This window comes from Callorhinus ursinus, unplaced genomic scaffold (genome assembly GCF_003265705.2).
Source record: "Callorhinus ursinus isolate GAN/ISIS: 27379988/994484 unplaced genomic scaffold, GSC_fseal_2.0 scaffold59, whole genome shotgun sequence".
Taxonomy (NCBI): domain Eukaryota; kingdom Metazoa; phylum Chordata; class Mammalia; order Carnivora; family Otariidae; genus Callorhinus; species Callorhinus ursinus.
The window spans coordinates 2,291,417-2,313,137 of record NW_027397121.1 but is presented as its reverse complement, the minus strand read 5'-3'; the positions used below and the strand labels follow the sequence as shown (position 1 = coordinate 2,313,137).

The 21,721-nt window shown below is 36.2% G+C and overlaps 1 protein-coding gene across 1 annotated transcript in view; it reads left to right on the top strand.

The window, feature by feature from the left end:
- Positions 1-21,721, top strand: part of DNAH8 (dynein axonemal heavy chain 8) — a 407,368-nt gene that overhangs the window by 34,789 nt on the left and 350,858 nt on the right. Inside the window, exons 6-9 of the mRNA XM_073884828.1 lie at positions 7,139-7,328; positions 8,004-8,167; positions 14,403-14,579; positions 15,553-15,666. Of these exons, the coding sequence (XP_073740929.1) occupies positions 7,139-7,328; positions 8,004-8,167; positions 14,403-14,579; positions 15,553-15,666 (645 nt within the window). The remainder of the gene's footprint in view (positions 1-7,138; positions 7,329-8,003; positions 8,168-14,402; positions 14,580-15,552; positions 15,667-21,721) is intronic.

Below are 21,721 nucleotides of genomic sequence, written 5' to 3'. Positions count from 1 at the left end.
CTACCTTCCAGAAAGTGGTCGCTTTTCTATTCAGAGAGTTGCTGCTCTTCTTTTCTTTGATCTCCCATTGAGTTTGTAGGTGTTCAGAATGGTTTGATCCCTATCCAGCTGAATTCCTGGGACCAGGCGAAATTTAGGTCTCCTACTCCTCTGCCATCTTGCTCCTCCCTCAATTATGTTTTTTATCCTTCATTTTGATAATGTGGTGTATCACATTTATTGATTTGCATATGTTGAACCATCCTTACATCCCAGGGATAAATCCCACCTGATCATGATGTATGATGCTTTTAGTGTGCTGTTGAATTGGTTTGGTAGTATTTTGTTGAACATTTTTGCACCTGTATTTTTTAGGGATATTGGTCTGTTGGTAATTTTCTTATAGTGTCCTTCTCTGGCTTTAGTATCAGGGTAATTCTGGCCTTGTAAAATGAGTTTGAATGTTCTCCCTTCTTCATTTTTTGGAAGAGTTTTAGAAGGATTGATGTTGTTTGGTAGAATTTACCAATGAAACCATCTGGTACTGAACTTTTTTCTTTGTTGGGAATTTTTATAGTTTTATTTATTTACTTATTTTAGAGAGAGAGAGCACTTGAGTATGAGTGGAAGGGGGGCATAGGAAGAGGGAAAGAGAGAATCTCAAGCAGAGCCCCCGCTGAGCATGGAGCCCAACATGGGGCTCCATCTCACCACCCATGAGATCATGACCTGACCCGAAATCACAGGTTGGATGCCTAACCGACTGAGCCACCTAGGCACCCCTGTTGGGAGGTTTTACATTACTGATTCAATCTCTTTACTGGGTATTGGTCTGTTCAGATTTTCTAGTTCTTCATGATTCAGTCTTTGTAGGTGGTATTTTTCTAGGAATTAATCCATTTCTTCTAGGTTGTCCAATTAGTGTGAATATAATGGTTCATAGTTGTTTCTTTCTTTTTAAATAGTTTTTTTAAAGATCTTATTTATTTGACAGAGAGATACACAATGAGAGAGGGAACACAACAGAGTTAGTGGGAGAGGGAGAAGCAGGTTTCCAGCTGAGCAGGAAGCCTGATGTGGGGCTCGATCCCTGGACCCTGGGATCATGACCTGAGCCAAAGGCAGATGCTTAACCACTGAGCCACCCAGGCACCACGTTCTTAGTTGTTTCTTATGATCCTTTGCATTTCTGTGGTACTAATGTCTCCTCTTTTATTTCTGATTTTATTTATTTGAGTCTTCTCTTTTTTTCTTAGTCTAGCTAACAATTTGTCAATTTTGTTATCTTTCCACAAAACAGCTTTTAGTTTTGTTGATCATTTCTATTGTTTTTCTGGTCTCCATTTCATTTTTTTCTGCTTTTATCTTTGTTATTTCCTTTCTTCTGCTAACTTTGGGCTTAGTTCTTTTTCAGGTTCCTTGAGGTGTAAACTTAGGTTGTTTAATATTGTTCTTTTTTCTTAGGCATTTATTGCTATAAACTTCCCTCTTAGAACTGCTTTTGCTGCATCCCAAATCCTAGAGGTTTTGGTATGTTCTGTTTCCATTTTCATTTGTTTCGAGATATTTTTTATTTCCTTTTAGATTTCTTCTTTGACCCACTGGTTGTGCAAGAGCATTAGTTTTCACATATTTGTGAATTTTCTAGCTTTTCTCCTATTACTGATTTTTAGTTTCATACCATTGTGATTGGAAAAAAAAATATTTGGTATGATTTCCATCATCTTAAATTTGCTGTTTTGTGACCTACCATAGGATCTTTCCTGGAAATGTTCCATGTGCAATTAGAAAGAATGTATATATTTCTGCTATTGGGTGGAATGTTCTGTACATGTATATTAGGTCCATTTGGTCTAAATTACAGTTCAAATGCAACATTTCCTTATTTATTTTCTGTATGGATGGACTATCCACTGTTGAAAGTTGTATTGTCTGTTTCTCCCTTCAGATCTGCCAGTATTTGGTTAAAATATTTAGATGCTCTGATGTTGGGTACATATATATTTATGATTGCTTTATCTTATTGATAAAGTGACCTCTGTATCACTGTATAATAACCTTCTTTGTGTCTTGTTACTGTTTTGGCTTAAAGTCTATTTTGCCTGATATAAGGATGGCTACCTCTGCTTCCTTTTCATTTCCATTTGCATGGAATATATAGGTTCTCTTTTCACTTTGAGCCTATGTGTATCCTTAAAGCTGCCAGTCAGTCAGTCTCTTGTAGGCAGCATATAGTTGGGTCTTGCTTTTTGTATCCATCCAGCTACTCTGTGTCTTTTGATTGGTGAATTCAATGCATTTGCATTTAGAATAATTATTGCTATGTAAGACTTACTAGTGCTATATTATTGATTGCTCCCTGGTTGTTCTGTACTTCCATTTTTTCTGTTCCCCTCTGTTTCTACTTACCTTTGTAAATTGATGTTTTTCCATGTGGTATGCTCTGTTCCTTTCCTTTTTAATTTTTTGTGAATCTACCCTAGATTTTTGCTTTGTTGTTACCACAAGGCTTACATAAAATATTATAGATATAACAGTTTATTTTATGCTGATAACAAGTAACTTTAATTGCATATAAAAACTCTACACTTTTGCTCTTCCTTTTTATGTTTTTGATGTCACAATGTGTTTCTTTTTAACTGTGTATTCATTAACAAATTTTGTAGCTATAGTTATTTTTATCATTCTCATTCTTTAACTTTTATACTAGAGCTATGTGGTTAATACCACTCATATTACAGTATTTGAGTATTCTGACTTTGTCTACATACTTACCTTTTTTAGTGTACTGTATATTTTCATATGTGTTCATGTCAGTAATTAGTGTTCTTTCATTTTGGCTTGAAGAACTCCTTTCAGCATTTCTTATAAGGCAGGTCTACTGGTGATGAATTACTTCAGCTTTTGTTTGTCTAGGAAAATCTTTGTCTCTCCTTCATTGCTGTAGGGTAATTTGCCAGATAGAGTATTCTTGGTTGGCATTTTTTTTTTCTTTTAGCACTTTGAATATATCATTACACACATTCCTGGCCTGCCAGGTTTCTGCTAAGAAATCTGTTGGTAACTTTCAGGGTTTGGTTCCCTTGTAAGTTATAAGCTTCTTTTCTCTTACTACTTTCAAGATTTTCTCATTGTCTTTGAGTTTTGACAATTTTATTACCATGTGTCTTGGAAATTATCTCTTTAAGTTGATTTTGTTTGGTGACATATGAGCTTCATGAACTTGGATATCCAAATCTCCTCCCAGATTTGAGCAGTTTTCAGTCACCATTTCTTTAAATATGCTTTCTGCCCTCCTTCCCCTCTCTTCTTTTTCTGGAACTCCAATAATGTGTGATTGGTGCTTTTGATGATATCCTAGTTCACACAGGTTTAAGTTTCTGTCACTCTTTTTCCTTTGTTGTGCTCTGACAGGATCAACTCAAAGTTCCTGTCTTCTATCTTACAGATTCTTTCCTCTGCTTGATCCATTCTGTTGTTGATCACTGTTGCATTTTTTCATTTTTTTGTATTCCTCAGCTCCAGAGGCTCTTTTTCTGTGATTTCTATCTCTATTAAACTTTTCATTTTGTTCATGTATTGTTTTTCTGATTTTATTGAATTATCTTTCTGTGTTTTCTTGTACTCATTGAGTTCCCTTAAAACAGCCATGTTGAATTCTTTTTCAGGTAAATTGCAAATTTCCATGTCTTTGTGGTTGGTTACTAGAGAATTAATTGTGATCCTTTGGTGGTATTATTTCCTTTATTTTTCATGTTCCTTAAATTTTGCATTGCTGTCTTTGTGTTTGAGGTAATAGTTACCTCTGCCAGTCTTTATTATCTTTGGTAGAGAAATGCCTTCCCTCAGCCCCACTGGTGATTCTGAGGCTCCCTCAGACCTTCTATGGGTAAACCTGCTCTACACTTCTTTCTCCCTTTTGTGGCTGAATTCTTGAGCTTGTATGCCTTCTCTCAATCCTGCAGTGCACCAGGCGGAGAGCCTCCCTTTCATTTTCCCAAAGATGATGCGAAAGCTCATGTTTGTGATCTCCCCCTGGCCAATAGCTTTGGGCTGGCTTTCTTCATGTACTCACTAGCCATCTGCCAAAGCTTGTTCTCACTGCTGCCATCAGGAGCATGCACAGGGAACCAGCCACAGCATAGGGGACATATGTGGCTGAGGCATGCTGAGAGCTGGGGGTGCCCCTAGGCCAGTTGGGGGAATCCATGAGCCAGATGTTCCCAGTAGCCATGCTGAGCTCTCAGTGGTGGGCTTCTTGATGGAATCTGTGATGCAGTTAGTCTGCTTCCCTTTAATGCCTTGCAAGAATCTTTTCTGCTCCTTTCTCCACTTCTTTCTGCCTTGTGCTTCCAGCCATGCAGATCATGATTCAGTACTCTGGATGGGGTGGGAGAGAAATGAGCCTCTTTGGCAGCATCCTACACAGCTGGGGAAGCTGGATGCTTTTACTTTCCCCTGCAGGAGAAATGATAGGTTGAGAAGATCTCTCTTGGTCCTAAACTATGCTGCCTTGGGGGAAGGGTGATGTGGATAAAGTCAAGCTGCTCCTCTTACCTTATCCAGTGCACCCAAACTCATATATATATATATATATATATATATATATATATATATATATATATATGTATGTATGTATATTTTGTTTTTTACTCCAACTGTGTGCTGGAACTTCTTTTCTGGAAATCTGGACTTCCACAAGGGCTCTCTTGTCTGTGGGTGACTAAGAGTGCTTTCTAGGGGCTCCTAGACAGTGTCCAAGAGGGGTTAGGGTTGGTACACACCCACTGCAGGTTCCACACCTGGACTGAGGTCTGTGTGCCTGTTCTCTGATTCATGGTGGGGAAAACTCCTCCTGTGTTCCTTGGCATATGGTGCTGGTTCCCACAGCTCCCACAAAGCCACTTTTGTCCATGGATACAAACCAAATTCCTGGTTTTTGTTAGGGGACAAAAACAAAGGACATCTTATTCCACCATGTATTGACATCACCAGCTTATAGTTAAACATTGAATGTATCATCATCGTCACACATTTTCTTTGCTTTCTCTCCTTTCTACAAATAGAACTGAACTGAGTTCCAGGAAAGATAATGTATTTATGTATTCAAAGAAACTGAGAAATTACTATAATAGAGCTTGGTGATATTTATCCTTTAGATACTGCTTTTAAAATTCATGAAAATCCCATTTCTTCTAGAAGGTGTGCAAATAACTTCCATCTTTCCATTCACTGGGTGTGAATTTAATGTTGGTCACACAGTTTTGAGTATTAGTTACTTTATTTAACCTCTTCTTTACTTAATATTTAAACTCTTTGATACTTTCAGAAAGAAGAGAGAATTGACCTAGATATTACTTACTTAGTCCCAGGAAGGAAACTTGATAGATTGGGAAAAACAGCAGTTTTACTCAGATAGACCCAAATTTGCCTCCTAGCCTCACCACTGACCAGTGGAGTGTTCCTTGACAACTTGCTTTTCTTTTCTATGACTTAGGTTTTTACATTCTTAAATTGGGAATAGTCATACCCACCTTACAGCATTGTGGTGAGACTAAATGATAATATCAGCCAATTCTTATGTTGCCTAACATAGTAGTCCCTCAACAAATACTAGTTCTCTATTATTTTAAAGAGTCTTAATAAACAAAAGTCTTCCTTTTTACAACAGGAAATGTAACTGAGATCCAACCTAATTGTTCTCCTTTTCTGTTTATGACAAAAGATTGCTTTAAGAGAGGTGGTTTAGCTTGGTTTTGGATTCTAGGCTGGGAGTTATTTCCCTCTAACTCCTTGTAGATATTCCAATCTGATATCTCTGTTGGCTGATGAAACCTCTTCTGTAAGTGTACTTCACAGATGATCTGTCTTTTCTTTCTGTTTTTGCTCTTTGTTTTTGAAACTGTTTTGCCATGATGTCTCCACATGTGTGGATTTGTTTTCTCAGTCTATCTTCCATTTCACGAATTCTCCCTTCAGCTTTTCTGTGACAACGTGTTCTTTTTTATCATTGAGTTTTTATTTTTCTCACAGTTATATGCAGTTTTAAAAAAGGAAGAAATTCTGTAAGCCTTGTTATGAAAACTGACTTCTATCTCACTCTCCAGAAACAGCCTTTAACTCTTAGCGGATTCTTTCATTTGCCTCCATATCTCCAAATAATAGGCTCTGATTGCTCCTTTGCTAGGTTAGACATTATGTATTGACTCTTCCCTATGGAAGATAAGGATGTAGCCCTTTTTTGTCCTCAGCCCCTCCTGCCATTTTCCATCCCTTCATTCTTTTAATGTAGTTATGTTCTATTTTCCTTAGCTAGATGTTTGTTTATATCATTATAACTGTGTAAATACAATCACGGTTGAACATACAGTATACCAGTGATCCTCAGCATGGTCTCCGAGACTCTTTCATGGAATCTGCAAGGTCAAAATGCATTTTTATCATAATACTAACATATTTGTCCTTTTTACTGTGTTGACATTTGACTAATGGTGCAGAGGCAACAGAAAGACTGGGACACCTTAGCACAAATCAAGGCAGTGGCATCAAACTGGATTAGTAGCTGTTGTATTCTTCTGTGAGTTAAATGCACTCACAGTTAAAAAAATTTTTTAGTGGCTTTGGGCAAGGTTTTTTATCTTAATTTCTTGGCTTGAGATTTCCATGTCACTTAAATTGTATGAATTGAGATGTCACACTCATAGATGCTGGACTTCTGATTTCTGTGCTTTTGATTTCTTGAGACTGATCATTTTTTCCACTTAAAATACTGGGCTACTGTCAGTGCTCTTTCCCTATCCTGATGGAGTTTTTCTAGTCCTATTTCCATGAATAAAGCAACTTTCCACTATGAAATTTATTCAGAAAGCTTAGCTTCATTTCCTTCATATTGTATAGGCTCCAGGCCATGTCTCCTTCCCTAGGTAGAAACTAAAGCACTGGGGAAAGTGTTGCCTTCATCAACATATATGTGAATGGTTAGAATGGGGGCAGAATATAAATTCGTTGATTTTAAAACTCTCATTTTCATGACCACTTATGCTTTCCTAGTAGTATATAAAAGTATTGTCTATGCTTGTTGTAGTGTGAAATAGGTTATGGTTTTCAGTTCGTTAATGGGATTAGCATATAAAATCACTTTTGAATACCACCCTTTCAGGAAGTGCTATTTACTGTACTGGATGCATCAACAGGAATCCTAAATGGGATTAAGAATATGCTGTCAAGTGTATTCCTACCAGCTATTCTTGCAACAAATAATTGGGGTGCTCTAAACCAGTCCAAGCAAGGAGAATCTGAAAAACACATTTTCACGGAAACCATCAACAGATACCTTTCATTTTTAGATGGTAAGTATAAAATTTAATGCTTAGTAAATTACTAAAAATGAGCAAATTAACTATATGTTATTTTTTAAGATTTTATTTATTTATTTGAGAGAAAGAGAGAGCACATGCAAGCCCACAAGCAGGGGGAGGGGCAGAGGGAGAAGCAGACTCCCCGCTGAGCAAGGAGCCAGATGTGGGGCTCTATCCCAAGGCCGTGGGATCATGACCTGAGCTGAAGGCAGATGCTTAACCAACTGAGCCACCCAGGTGTTCCTATAAGATATGTTATTAAAGATAAGCATTAGAGGAAAAAACATTCCATCTTAAAAGAAAGTGCTAATCAAAGTGATGAGTTGTAGAGGTAAGAAATCAAATCATTAGATCCTCTCATTTCCAGGGATCTTTGCAGGAATATGATATGTTTTTTTTCTTCCATTATAGCAGGAAGATTCTTTTCCTATATTATTAATGAAAAATTTCACCACATTTTAAAATATCACTTTATTATTAGCTCTTTTAAAATTATATAATTTTATATTATTAAAATAATAATATTATTAAAAATTATCAAGTCACAATCTAATGAGCAATTTATATTTCTATAAAGTATTTGATCTTTAACATTTGAGTAATTATAGCTTGAAAGCACACCTTGACATTAAACACCTCTTCTCAATATTGTTTCTTCCCTCATAGGTGCTAGAGTAAGTATTGAGGGAACAGTTATGTTAAAGAAGGTAGACAATATCGATTTTTCCAAACTGCATACATTTGAAGAAGTGACAGCTGCAGCTAGCAATTCAGAAACTGTTCGTCAGCTAGAGGAGGTGCTGATGACATGGTATAAACAGATTGAACAGGTGAGCTAACTCAAGTAATTACATCAGATATGAGTCATAGTTCTCATCTGTGTCCTAGCCATTGCATTTTGTCCCTAAAAGTAAGGGGAAGAGGAGTCTTCCAGATTCTGTTATGAAACTTAGCCTATTCTTGACTCTAGTGCAAAATTGTTGTTCTCTGTGGGCACTGAAAATCACTTTTAATTATTTCTCACTTTGGAGGAGGAACCATAACAATATGGGTTGAGAATGGAAAAATGAAGAATTAGGAGTAGCTAGCATTCATCTCCCAATATTTTATATATTGTTTATACTCTTCATGAGAGAAAGGAAGAGGGTACAGTGAAGTGACTATAGTCACGGTGCTAGACACTAAATAAATAGCTCTTGGTTGATCAACGGAATTGTCTGTGTTGACCAAGAGGTTCAAAGTAGGCTCATCATGTCAGTACGGCATTGGTCAAATTTTTCTCTGGCAGTAGGAAAAGCTGCAATAGGAATGGGGCATATGTCAACATTCTGAGAGGTGCCAACTTACACTATACATACTGCCCCAAATCAGGTACTATGTAATTGCTCTAAACTGAAAGGGGACACTAGGAGCCAACTCACAAATCTCTAGTTCATGAGCACAGGACAATGGAACGAGAGAAGAAAATCTTCAGTTCAATGAAGACTAAGGTAAAAAAATCTTGACCAAGCACGAGTTAGGACATTTTCAATTTTACCTCTCTTAGAATTATGTTAGAAGGAAGGAGGTGCAGTTGGAATGGAAAAATTGGAGGACTTTGGAAACTCCAGTGGGGCCTGGAGTGCTGGCCACAGAATTTGTTCCAGGTGTCACTAGGAAATTGAAGTGGGTAATTGAGCACCGCAGGACTTCTGTACTCACCTACTATGTCACTGGAGGAAGGGGGAGTTGTAACCCATTGCGGAAATCAGGCTCTGTCCTACACAATGGCTGAGGAGCTCCTCTCCAACTATTATGATCAATCAATACAGATTTTCTTTCATAAAAATGAGCAAACAAAAGAAAATAGCTTGAGATTTAGCAACTTGAAATAAGAAAATCAAGTTGGGCAATTGTAGCAGATGGCTCCAATTAAGGAGAATCAATGCAAGAAATAGGAAAGATCTTTAATCTAAAATAAAAATCTGAACTGTGATGTCTAAAATAAACTTTGACCAAAAAATAAATAAATTAAAAAAAATAAACCTAAATCTTGACCTTGACCTCTTGTCATTCACAAAAATTAATCAAGATGGATTGTAGACATAAATATGAAAGCTAAAACTTAAAAAACAGATACATGCAACAACATGGATGAATCTTGAAGATGCTTTTGAGTGAACAAATGCAACCTTAAATAAGTAAGGTGAAAAGTAAAATGAAACCTATAAATGAGCCAGAACACAACATAGGACTATATTAATATGTTCTTAAGATACAGAACCCAGAAGCCATGAAAGAAAAAAACTGACATTATTTGAGTATGTAAAAAAAATGTAGTAACTTCCATATGGCAAAAATTACCATGAGCAAAACTAAAAAAGGGGCACCTGGGTGGCGCAGTCAGTTAAAGCATCTGCCTTTGGCTCCTGTCACGATACCCAGGTCGTGGGATTGAGCCTCATGTCGGGCTCCCTGCTCAGTGGAGAGCCTGCTTCTCCCTCTCCCCACCCCCAACTCGTGCTCTTTCTCACTCTCACTCTCTCTCAAATAAATAAATAAAATCTTTAAAAAAACCCTAAAAAATAAATGACCTTCTGGGAGAAAATATTATCAGCAAAAATAACAAAGAGTTAGTATCCATAATATATAAAGAACTTCTATAAATCATTAATAAATGGGCAATAGAGAGAAAAATAGGCCAAGGATATGAGCCGTGTCATTTAAGGAAAGTATATGAAGATATTTGACCTCGGGAAAAAAAAAGGGGACTTGGGAGTATCATGATATCTTCAAATATTTGATGGGATTTCATGTCAAGTTAAACTTGCACTGTATGGCCCTAAATGGCAGAAGTAAGACCAGAGTATGATGGTTATAAGGAGAGAGATTTTTAATTTTGAAATCAGGATAACTTTTTCACAAAATCCTCTCCACACAAAAAAATTGGAATGTGCTGCATTCCTGAAAGTATCCACTTTGAGGCTGATTACTATCTATGAATACTGTTGTAACAGAAATTAAACATCAAAAGGGTTGTTTGATTTAGTTAATTTTTAAGGTCCATTTTCATTCCTTAATTCAGTGATTCAAGCTATTTAGACTTCCAGTCATTTAAGAAAACTTGGAACTATGTCTAGTATCCCCTATTTAAGGAGATGGGGAAGATTGTGAGACGATTAAGAAAGAGTTCCATATACCATGGTTAAAATTAAAAGCAAATAATTATTTCTTGGATTAAAGGAAGAACCTTTGTAGGTCTGAAAAATCAACTCTGTATTTTACCTCTTTGTATTCTTAAAACGTTCCATCACAATTTTAAATTATGTCAAGTTATGGGGTGCCTGGGTGGCTCAGTCACTTAAGGGTCCAACTCTTGGTCTAAGCTTAGGTCTTGAACTCAGGTTTGTGAATTCAAGCCCCATGACTGGGCTCCATGCTGGGTGTGGAACCTACTTAAAAATAAATAAATAAATAAATAAATAATGTAACATTATAAACATAAAAAGTACAGAAAATAATATAACAACGACTCCTGAAACAATGACTCTTGAGATTAAACAGATACTGTTTGCCACATTTGCTTCGGATCTGTTTTATTTTCACAGTAGCCTCCAACCCATCCCTTTTCCCACCCTCTATATTACCACTGTCCTGATGATATTGTCTTCTCTCATTCCCCTGAAAGTTTCACACTTTTATTGCATTTGCATATTTATAAGCTTTAAATTATATATAAAAATAAATTATATATACATTATACATAAATACAGAATATATTTTTGTGATTAAAATCTTTACACAAATGGCATAACACCATTAAATATCATTTTACAGGTTTTTTTTTTTTTCATTTAGCGTTCTCTTTCATCTACACTGGTACAGGTAAATTACTACTGTCTGGTATTCCTCTATAAAGAAATCAGTTTGCTATATAAATTTTCACACCTTAAAGACACATTTAAATCATGTCTAATATTCTGTGTTTAAGGAGGTAAAGAGGTTTATTCATCCATTCCCTCAGAAAGACAGTTGTTTCTTTTCTTTCTTCTTCTTCTTCTTTTTTTTTTGGCTATTACAAACAATAATAATACACATTCAATGAATACCTGTATTCAGATCTCCTTTGCACATATCCCAGATTTCTCAGTGGAGTTGCTGAGAGCAATAGTATATAGATCTTTATTGGATATTACAAAGCCCTCCAAGTAGTGGTTATATTAACTTATTTTATTTTTACAGAGGCATATGAGAGTTCCCATTTCTTCAAATCTTTTGTTACACTTGGGATTGTTAGATTTTTAATCTTTGCCAGGATGTTGGGTGTGAAATGATATCTTATTTTGCATTCCTCTGACTTATACTGAGGTTGAGCATGTTCAATGGCTATTTAGGTTTCTTCTTTGTTGAGTTGCTTGTTCACATCCTTTACTTAGTTTTAGTTCAGATTGCTCCATGATATCTTACTGAAATGTTGGAGTTTAAATAATATTTCCCAGATGTTAATCCTCTGTTGGTCCGCATTGTGTCCTACATCTTAATTTGGTATGATGTCTTTAGTCAAGTGGAAGTTTTACATTCTAGTGTAAATTTATTAGTTACAAATTGTAATCCAGCTTCAACTTAGTTACCTCCAGTGTCTAGGAACTTTGTGCTTTTTGTATTTTATTTAAGAAACCCTTGTTTAGTATTATGAAGATATTCTCTTAAGTTATTTATTTATTTTAAATAGTGAAACCTACAGAAATGAATACAATAGGGCGCCTGGGTGGCTCAGTTGGTTAAGCGACTGCCTTCGGCTCAGGTCATGATCCTGGAGTCCCGGGATCGAGTCCCACATCGGGCTCCCTGCTCAGCGGGGAGTCTGCTTCTCCCTCTGACCCTCTTCCCTCTCGTGCTCTCTATCTCTCATTCTCTCTCAAATAAATAAATAAAAATCTTTAAAAAAAAGAAATGAATACAATAAAAGAAACAAATTATTGTAAAACAAACCTTCATGTAACTTTTTGCACAAATTAAGAGCAGCATTACTAGCACCTTACAATCTCCATATAGCCCTCTTCCCAGTTTCAACTCCCTTTTCTTTCCCCTGGTGGTAACAGTTTCCCTGACAATTATGATATTTAGTTGCACGCTTTTCCTTTATCTCCTATATTTTCTTTAAAAGCTTTGCCATGTTGTTTTTTAACATTTAGGTTTTTAATTCATCTGGATTTGTGTGTGTGTGTGTGTGTGTGTGTGTGTGTGTGTGTGTGTGTGTGTAGGGTAGGAATCTAATTTTGTCTTTTTCCATATAGTTGGCCAATTGTCCCCAAAATAAGCTGTTTAGTTAATAGCCCATTGTTTACTTTTAAAAAAAATTTTTATTTAAATTAAATGAATTAATATTTAGTGTATTATTAATTTCAGAGGTAGAGTTCAGTGATTCATCAGTCTTATATAATACCCAGTGCTCATTACATCACGTGCCCTCCTTAATGTCCATCACTCAGTTACCCCATCCTTATACCCCTCCCCTCCAGCTACCCTCAGTTTGTGTCCTGTGATTAAGAGTCTCTTGGGGTATCTAGGTGGCTCAATCAGTTAAGCGTCTGCCTTCAGCTCAGGTCATGATCCCAGGGTCCTGGGATTGAGCCCCACATCGGGTCCCTACTCACTGGGGAGCCTGCTTCTCCCTCTGCCTGTACCTCTCTCTCTCTGTCAAGTGAATAAATAAAATCTTTTTTTTTAAAGAGTCTCTTATGCTTGTCTACCTCTCTGATTTTGTCTTGTTTTATTTTCCCCACCCTTTCCCTATGATCCTGTTTTGTTTCTTAAATTCCACATGAGTGAGATCATATGATAATTGCCTTTCTCTGATTGATTTATTTCGCTTAGCATAATACCCTCGAGTTCCATCTACGTCATTGCAAGTGATAAGATTCCTTTTTTGATGGCTGCATAGTATTCCTGTGTGTGTAGTGTGTGTGTGTGTGTGTGTGTGTGTGTGTGTGTGTGTATCACACCTTCTTTATCCATTCATCTGTTGATGGGCATCTGGGCTCTTTCCAGAGTTTTAGCCCATTGTTTCCTAACACACTTTTAATATCACTTCTGTAATATATCAAATTTCAAATCCCACTGTCTATCCCACTGGTGTACTTATTTGGGTTTTGCACTCATGTAATACTGCTTTCATTTCTGTAGTTTTTTACTAAATCAGTATTTGCCCTGGCAAGTCCCTTTCTGTATTTTTCTTCAAAATTGCATTGATTATTTCTGGTTAATTGTTCTTCCAAATTAATTTTAAGACTAGTTTGTCAAGTATCACAAAAAACCCTATTGAGATTTTGACTGGTTTTCATTGAATGTATACATTAATTTAGAGAAAATTGTCATCTTTATATGGTTGAATTTTTCCATCCATGAACATGGCATCTCTCCATTTTTTTTTAGGTTTTCTTTTGTATGCTGAAATTAAGTTTTCTAATTTTATTCGCAAAGATATTGCACATCCTTTGCTAATCTCTAGATATATTATCATTGTTGTTATTTGTTATACCAAATGCTCTTTTTTTAGAAATTACATTTTCAGATTGCTAGATGGCTTGTAGAGAAATGCTACTGATGTTTATGAATACATGCAGTAACCTTACTGAACTATCCACTTTTACTAAGTGTAAAAGTTTATCTTTAGATATTCTTGAATTTTAAAAATGTGACCAACCATATCATCTTTGATTATGCCATTTTTGTTTTTTCATTTCCAATTCTTATGCCTTTACTCTACTTATCTTGTTTGGAGACCTCCGTTACCAGGTTGAATAGAAGTGGGCAGTGTTAGTGGCAAACTTGTGTTGTCCTTGGTTTTAAAGTGATATTTTCTAAAATTTCATCCTTAGGTATGAGTTTGCTTTGGATTTTTGGTAGATACTATTTATCATGTTAAAGAAGTTCCCTTTTGCTCTCAGTTTTCTAAGAGTTTTTAATATTATTCAGTGTTCAAAGTTATTTATTTATAAGCTTCCTTTGAAAAGATGCAAATAATGAGGTTTTACCAAAGAAGAAAGTAACATTTCCATAGTCTCTGAGTTCTTTTGATTGCAGGTACTTATTGAGAGTGAGCAGATGAGAAAAGAAGCTGATGACTCAGGTCCACTCACTGAATTGGAACACTGGAAACGCATGTCAGCCAAATTCAATTACATCATTGAACAGATTAAAGGGCCAACTTGTAAGGCTGTCATAAATGTGCTTAATGTTGCACACTCCAAACTGTTGAAGGTAAAAGGCCTTTTATTTTAAAGTTTATTATGTTTCTGAACAACCAACTGGAAAATTACCCTTCTTGAACTGCTTCTTCACATCAATTACTGAAACCATATACTTAGAAGTGTTAAACTTTGAGTAAGGCTTTCTTATATTCCACTATTATTTCCCAAAAAAGAAAAGGAAGTATAGAAATAAAGATTTATTTATCAATATTTTAAAAAAATATTTTATTTATTTATTTGACAGAGAGAGAGAGACAGCGAGAGAGGAAACACAAGCAGGGGGAGTGGGAGAGGGAGAAGCAGGTTTCCCGCGGAGCAGGGAGCCCGATGTGGGACTCCATCCCAGGACCCTGGGATCATGACCTGAGCTGAAGGCAGATGCTTAACTGACTGAGGCACCCAGGCGCCCCCATTTCTCAATATTTTCACACCAATTTTGGCAATACTCCTATGGGGTGATTGCCATTTACTTTTAATTTGTTTTTGAAAGTGTGAATCAATAGAGGCTCAGGGAGGTAAAGAACTACATAGAAAGTCAAAAGCAAAAATGTGCTGTCAGTATACATCTCCTGTCCACTATTACACAGCTTGGTTTGATTCTAGGTTGTTTTCTTTTGCTGTATTCTTCCCTAAAAAAGATCTATCTATCTGTATCTTTCTATCTGTATGTATATCCTATCCTCAAAGACCCAAAGTAATATAATGTCACAAATAAGTAAGCTAGAAAAGTGGCTCCAGATAGAAGCAAGTCCAGTTTAAGCCTACAGACAGGATGTTAATTACAAACAGAATGAGCCTTCAGTTGCAGTAAGTCATTTAAAGTATTTATAATAACATTAAGTCTTAAATTATATAAGAAAAAGATATGTCATTCACATTTTAGTATCAACTACTTTAGGGAAGCTAGCTTGAATTTCTTGATTAAAATTAAGTACAGTGATATATTTGGATGTTTCATGGTATTCTTATACATTTTTTCTTAGAATTGGCGTGATTTGGATGCAAGAATAACAGATACAGCAAATGAATCAAAGGATAATGTCAGATATTTGTACACTCTAGAAAAAGTATGTCAACCTTTATATAACTATGACCTAGTAAGTATGCTTTTTAAAGTGTAGTTTGAAAAATAACTCATTTTAAAGTAGCTTTATAATATATGTGTATTGGGAAATATATACTGCAGACAAGTTATTTAAAAGATATACTTTCCTGTTATATAGCCATCATGAATTAAAAACTCATTTAAACCTGATATTGATATTATCATAAGTATAATCTCATTTGTGAGTTTAATTAATTAATTCATTGATGCATAACAAATTACCCCAGACTGACTGACTTAAGAAATAAGCATTTACTACATCACAGTTCCTGTAGGTCAAGAATCCAGGCATAGCATAGCTTGAGTGCCTCTACCTCATGGTCTCTCATGAAGTTGCAGACAAAACTGTTAGCTAGGAATGTGGTCTCACTGTAGTGGAGGCTGACAGCTGGAGGGTCCACTTCTAAGCTCACTCACATGGTTGTTGGAAGGCCCTAGTTGCATAGCACATGAGCCTTTCAATAGGGTAACTTGCTTCCCTTAGGGTGAATGATCCAGAAGTGAGCAAGAGAGAGTGCCCAACCAGCATTATCCTGATATCAAAGCACTACAAGAAAAGAAAATTACAGGTCAACATCCTTGATGAATGTAGATGCAAAAATTTTCAACAAATACAAGCAAACCAAATTCAACAGCACATTGAAAGGATCGTACACCTGACCAAATGGGAATTATTCCTGGGATGCAAAGATGGTTCAACATATGCAAATAAATACATGTGATATACAGAATTAATAAAATAAAAGAAAAAATTATATGATCATTTCAATAGATACAGAAAAATCATTTGATAAAATATAACATCCTCTCGTGATAAAAACTCTCAACAACTTGAGTACAGAAGGAATGTACTTCAACATAATAAAAGCCATATATGACAAGCCCATAGCTAACATCATACTCAAGAGTAAAAACTGAAGGCTTTTTCTCTAAGATCAGGAACAAGACAAGAGTGCCCACTTTTGCCAATTTTATTCAACATAGTACTGGAGGTCCTAGCTAGAGCAAACAATAAAAAAGAAATAAAAGGCATTCAAATTGGAAAGGAAGAAGTAAAATTGTTTCTGTTTATAGATGATATGATATTGTATATGGAAAACTCTGAAAAATCCACCAAAAACTCTTAGAACTAAAACAAATTCAGTAAAGTGGCAGGATACAAAATTACATACAGAAATTAGTTGCATTTCTATGGACTGACAACAAAACATTTGAAAAGAATTAAGGAAAACAATCTCATTTACAATATCATAAAAAAATAAAATACTCAGGAATAAATTTATTCAAGGAAATGAAAGCTCTGTACCCTGAAAGCCGTAAGACTTTGATGAGAGAAAATGAAGAAAACAAAAATAAATGGAAAGATATCCCCCATGTTCATGGATTGGATGAATGACTATTGTTAAAATTTCCTTACTACCCAAAGCCATCTATAAATTCAATGCAATCCTATCAAAATTCCAATGGCATTTTTTTCAATAATGGAAAAAAATCCTAAAATGTGTATGGAACCACAAAAGACCCCCACTAGCGAAAACAATCCTGAGAAAGAACAAAGCTAGAGACATTGCACTTCCTGATTTCAAGCTATACTGCAAGGCTGTAGTAACCAAAACTGTATGGTACTGGCATAAAAATAGACATATATACCAATTGGACAGAAACAAGAGCCTAGAAAGAAATCCTTGCATATATGATCCAAAAAATTGACATGGGAGCCAAGAATATTCAGTGAGGGAAGAATATAGTCTCCCCAGTAAATGTATTGGGAAAACTGGATAATCACATGCAAAAGAATAAAATTAGATCCCTATCTTATATTGCTTACAAAAATTAACATCGAATGGATTAAAAACTTAAATGTAAGACCTAAAACCATAAAACTCCTGGAAGAAAACACAGGGGGAAATCTCCATGACATTGGTTTTAGGAATGATTTTTTGGATATGACACCAAACATACAAGCAACAGAAGCAAAAATAAGTAAGTGCGACTACATCAAACTAAAAAGCTTCTGTACAGCAAAAGAAATAATCAACAGGGGAGGGGGCTAGGGGGATGGGTTAGCCTGGTCATGGGTATTAAAGAGGGCACATTCTGCCCAGTGCTCTGTGGAGCACTGGGTGTTATGCACAAACAATGAATCATGGAACACTACATCAAAACTAATGATGTAATGTATGGTGATTAACATAACAAAAAAATAAAAAAATTAAAAAAATAAAAACAGACAAAAAATAATCAACAAAATGAAAAGGCAACCTATGGAATGGGAGGAAATACTTGCAAATGGTATGTGAGATAAGGAATTAATGTTCAAAATAGGTAAGAGTTCATTCAACTCAATAACAAAAAACAACAAATGCAATAAAAAATGGGCAGAGGAACTGAATGGATGTTTTCTCAAAGAAGTCATCCAAATCAATGAGTACATGAAAAGATGCTCAACATCAGTAATCAGGGAAATGCAAATCAAAACCACAATGTGATATTACCTTACACCTCACACTTATTAGAATGGCTATCATTAAAAAGACAAGAAGAGCTGGCGAGGATGTGGAGAAGATGGAACCCTTGTGCACTGATAGTGGGAATGTAAATTGATGCAGCCACAATGGAAAACAGCATAGAGGTTCCTCAAAATGCTAAAAATAGCACTACCATATGATCCAGCAATTCCACTACCAGGTATCTATCCAAAGTAAATGAAATTAGGATCTTGAAAAGATGCACTCCCATGTTCTTCACAGCATTACTCATAACAACCAAGATATGAAAGAAACATAAGTGTCTATCACTGGATAAGTGGATAAAGATTATATATAAAAATTATATTATGTATATTTTTATATATTTATATATATATATAATGGAATATTATTCAACTATAAGAAATCCTGCCATTTGTGACATATATGGACCTTGAGGACGTTATGTTAAGTGAAGTAAGTCAGACGGAGAAAGACAAATACTGTATGATCTCACTTATATGTGGAATCTAAAAAAGTCAAACTCATGGAAATGGAGTAGAATGTTAGTTGCCAGGGCTGGGAGTGGGGGAAATGGGAAGATGTTGGTCAATGGATACAGAATTCCAGGTATAAATCAGGAAGTTTTGGAAATCTAATGTACAGCATGGTACCTTTTAGCCTTTCTTTAGATAGAGGGGAAGTCAGGGAAACTGTATTTGTTGAGAACTTAGGGCAGTGTTTCCCACTTTTGACTGGGTGTTGTCTCTTTTGTGAATCACACGTAGGCAGGAGAGTTGCCCAGACAGTTGTGTTTTTAAAGATGTTCACCATCTTGGGAACCCCTGGCCTTTTATTGTAGGCATTGTACTACCTACTTTCCATGTATTTTCATTCTGTATGCACAACAATCCTCATTTTAAAGATTAGGAAACAAAATTGGAATTGAGTATTTCTACACCTATAAGTCATGAGACTGAATTTGAATCCAGCACTATTTGGCATTATGCATTGTATTTGTTTCTACTTCTCCATGCTGCTTCTTCAAGGTATTCTCTAAGTTTTTTTTTTTTTTGATTTTTATAATTTTATTATGTTATGTTAATCACCATACTTTACCTCATTAGTTTTTGATGTTGTTCCATGATTCATTGTTTGCGTATAACACCTAGTGCTCCATTCAGTACATGCCCTCTTTAATACCCATCACCACGCTAACCCATCCCCCCACCCCCCTCCCCTCTAGAACCCTCAGTTTGTTTCTCAGAGTCCATAGTCTCTCATGGTTCATCTCCCCCTCCGTTCCTCCCCCCTTCATTTTCCCCTTCATATTATTTTCTTTTTTTAAAAAAACATATAATGTATTATTTGTTTCAGAGGTACAGGTCTGTGATTCAACAGTCTTACACAATTCACAGAGCTCACCATAGCACATACCCTCCCCAATGTCTATCACCCAGCCACCCCATCCCTCCCACCTCCACCACTCCAGCAACCCTCAGTTTGTTTCCTGAGATTAAGAATTCCTCATATCAGTGAGATCACATGATACATGTCTTTCTCTGATTGACTTATTTTGCTCAGCATAATACCCTAGAGTTCCATCCATGTCATTGCAAATGGCAAGATTTCATTACTTTTGATGGCTGCATAATATTCCATTTTATGTATACACCACATCTTCTTTATCCATTCATCTATCAATGGACATCATGGACCTTTCCATAGTTTGTCTATTGTGGACATTGCTGCTATAAACATCAGGATGTATGTACCCCTTTGGATCCCTACATTTGTATCTTTGCAGTAAATACCCAGTAGTGCAATTGCTGGGTCGTAGGGTAGCTCTATTTTTCAACTTTTTGAGGAACCTCCATACTGTTCTCCACAGTGGCTGCACCAGCTTGCATTCCCACCAACAGTATAGGAGGGTTCCCCTTTCTCCGCATCCTCGCCAACATCTGTCATTTCCTGACGTATTAATTTTAGCCATTCTGACTGGTGTGAGGTGGTATCTCATTGAGGTTTTGATTTGGATTTTCCTCATGCCAAGCAATGTTGAGCACTTTTTCATGTGTCTGTTGGCCATTTGGATGTCTTCTTTGCAGAAATGTCTGTTCATGTCTTCTGCCCATTTCTTGATTGGATCATTTGTTCTTTAGGTGTTGAGTTTGATAAGTTCTTTATAGATTTTGGATACTAACCCTTTATCTGATATGTCATTTGCAAATATCTTCTCCCATTCTGTCGGTTGTCTTTTGGTTTTGTGGACTGTTTCTTTTGCTGTGCAAAAGCTTTTTATCTTGATGAAATCCCAATAGTTCATTTTTGCCCTTGCTTCCCTTGCCTTTGGCGATGTTTCTAGGAAGAAGTTGCTGTGGCTGAGGTCAAAGAGGTTGCTGCCTGTGTTCTCCTTTAGGATTTGGATGGACTCCTGTCTCATGTTTAGGTCTTTCAACCATTTGGAGTCTATTTTTGTGTGTGGTGTAAGGAAATGGTCCAGTTTCACTCTTCTGCATGTGGCTGTCCAATTTTCCCAACACCATTTGTTGAAGAGACTTTTTTCCATTGGACATTCTTTCCTGCTTTGTCGAAGATTAGTTGACCGTAGAGTTGAGGGTCCATTTCTGGGCTCTCTATTCTATTCCATTGATCGATGTGTCTGTTTTTGTGCCAGTACCATACTGTCTGGATGATTACAGCTTTGTAATAGAGCTTGAAGTCCAGAATTGTGATGCTACCAGCTTTGCTTTTCTTTTTCAACATTCCTCTGGCTATTCGGGGTCTTTTCTGGCTTCCTTGCCGATTTGGATGCTTTTTATTTCTTTTTGTTGTCTGATTGCTGTGGCTAGGACTTTAGTACTATGTGGAATAGCAGTGGTGATAGTGGACATCCCTGCTGTGTTCCTAACCTCAGGGGGAAAGCTCTTAGTTTTTCCCCATTGAGAATGATATTCGCTGTAGGTTTTTCATAGATGGCTTTTATGATATTGAGGTATGTACCCTTTATCCCTATACTCTGAAGAGTTTTGATCAAGAAAGGATTCTGTACTTTGTCAAATGCTTTTTCTGCATCTATTGAGAGGATCATATAATTCTTGTTCTTTCTTTTATTAATGTGTTGTATCACATTGATTGATTTGCGGATGTTGAACCAACCTTGCAGCCCAGGGATAAATCCCACTTGGTCGTGGTGAATAATCCTTTTAATATACTGTTGGATCCTATTGGCTAGTATTTTGGTGAGAATATTTGCATCCATGTTCATCACGGATATTGGTCTGTAATTCTCCTTTTTGATGGGGTCTTTGGTTTTGGGATGAAGGTAATGGTGGCCTCATGAAACGAGTTTGGAAGTTTTCCTTCCATTTCTATTTTTTGGAACAGTTTCAGAAGAATAGGTATTAATTCTTCTTGAAATGTTTGGTAGAATTCTCCTGGGAAGCCATCTGGCTCTGGGCTCTTGTTTTTGGGAGATTTTTGATGACTGATTCAATTTCCTTAGTGATTATAGGTCTGTTCAGGTTTTCTATTTCTTCCTGGTTCAGTTTTGGTAGTTGATACATCTCTAGGAATGCA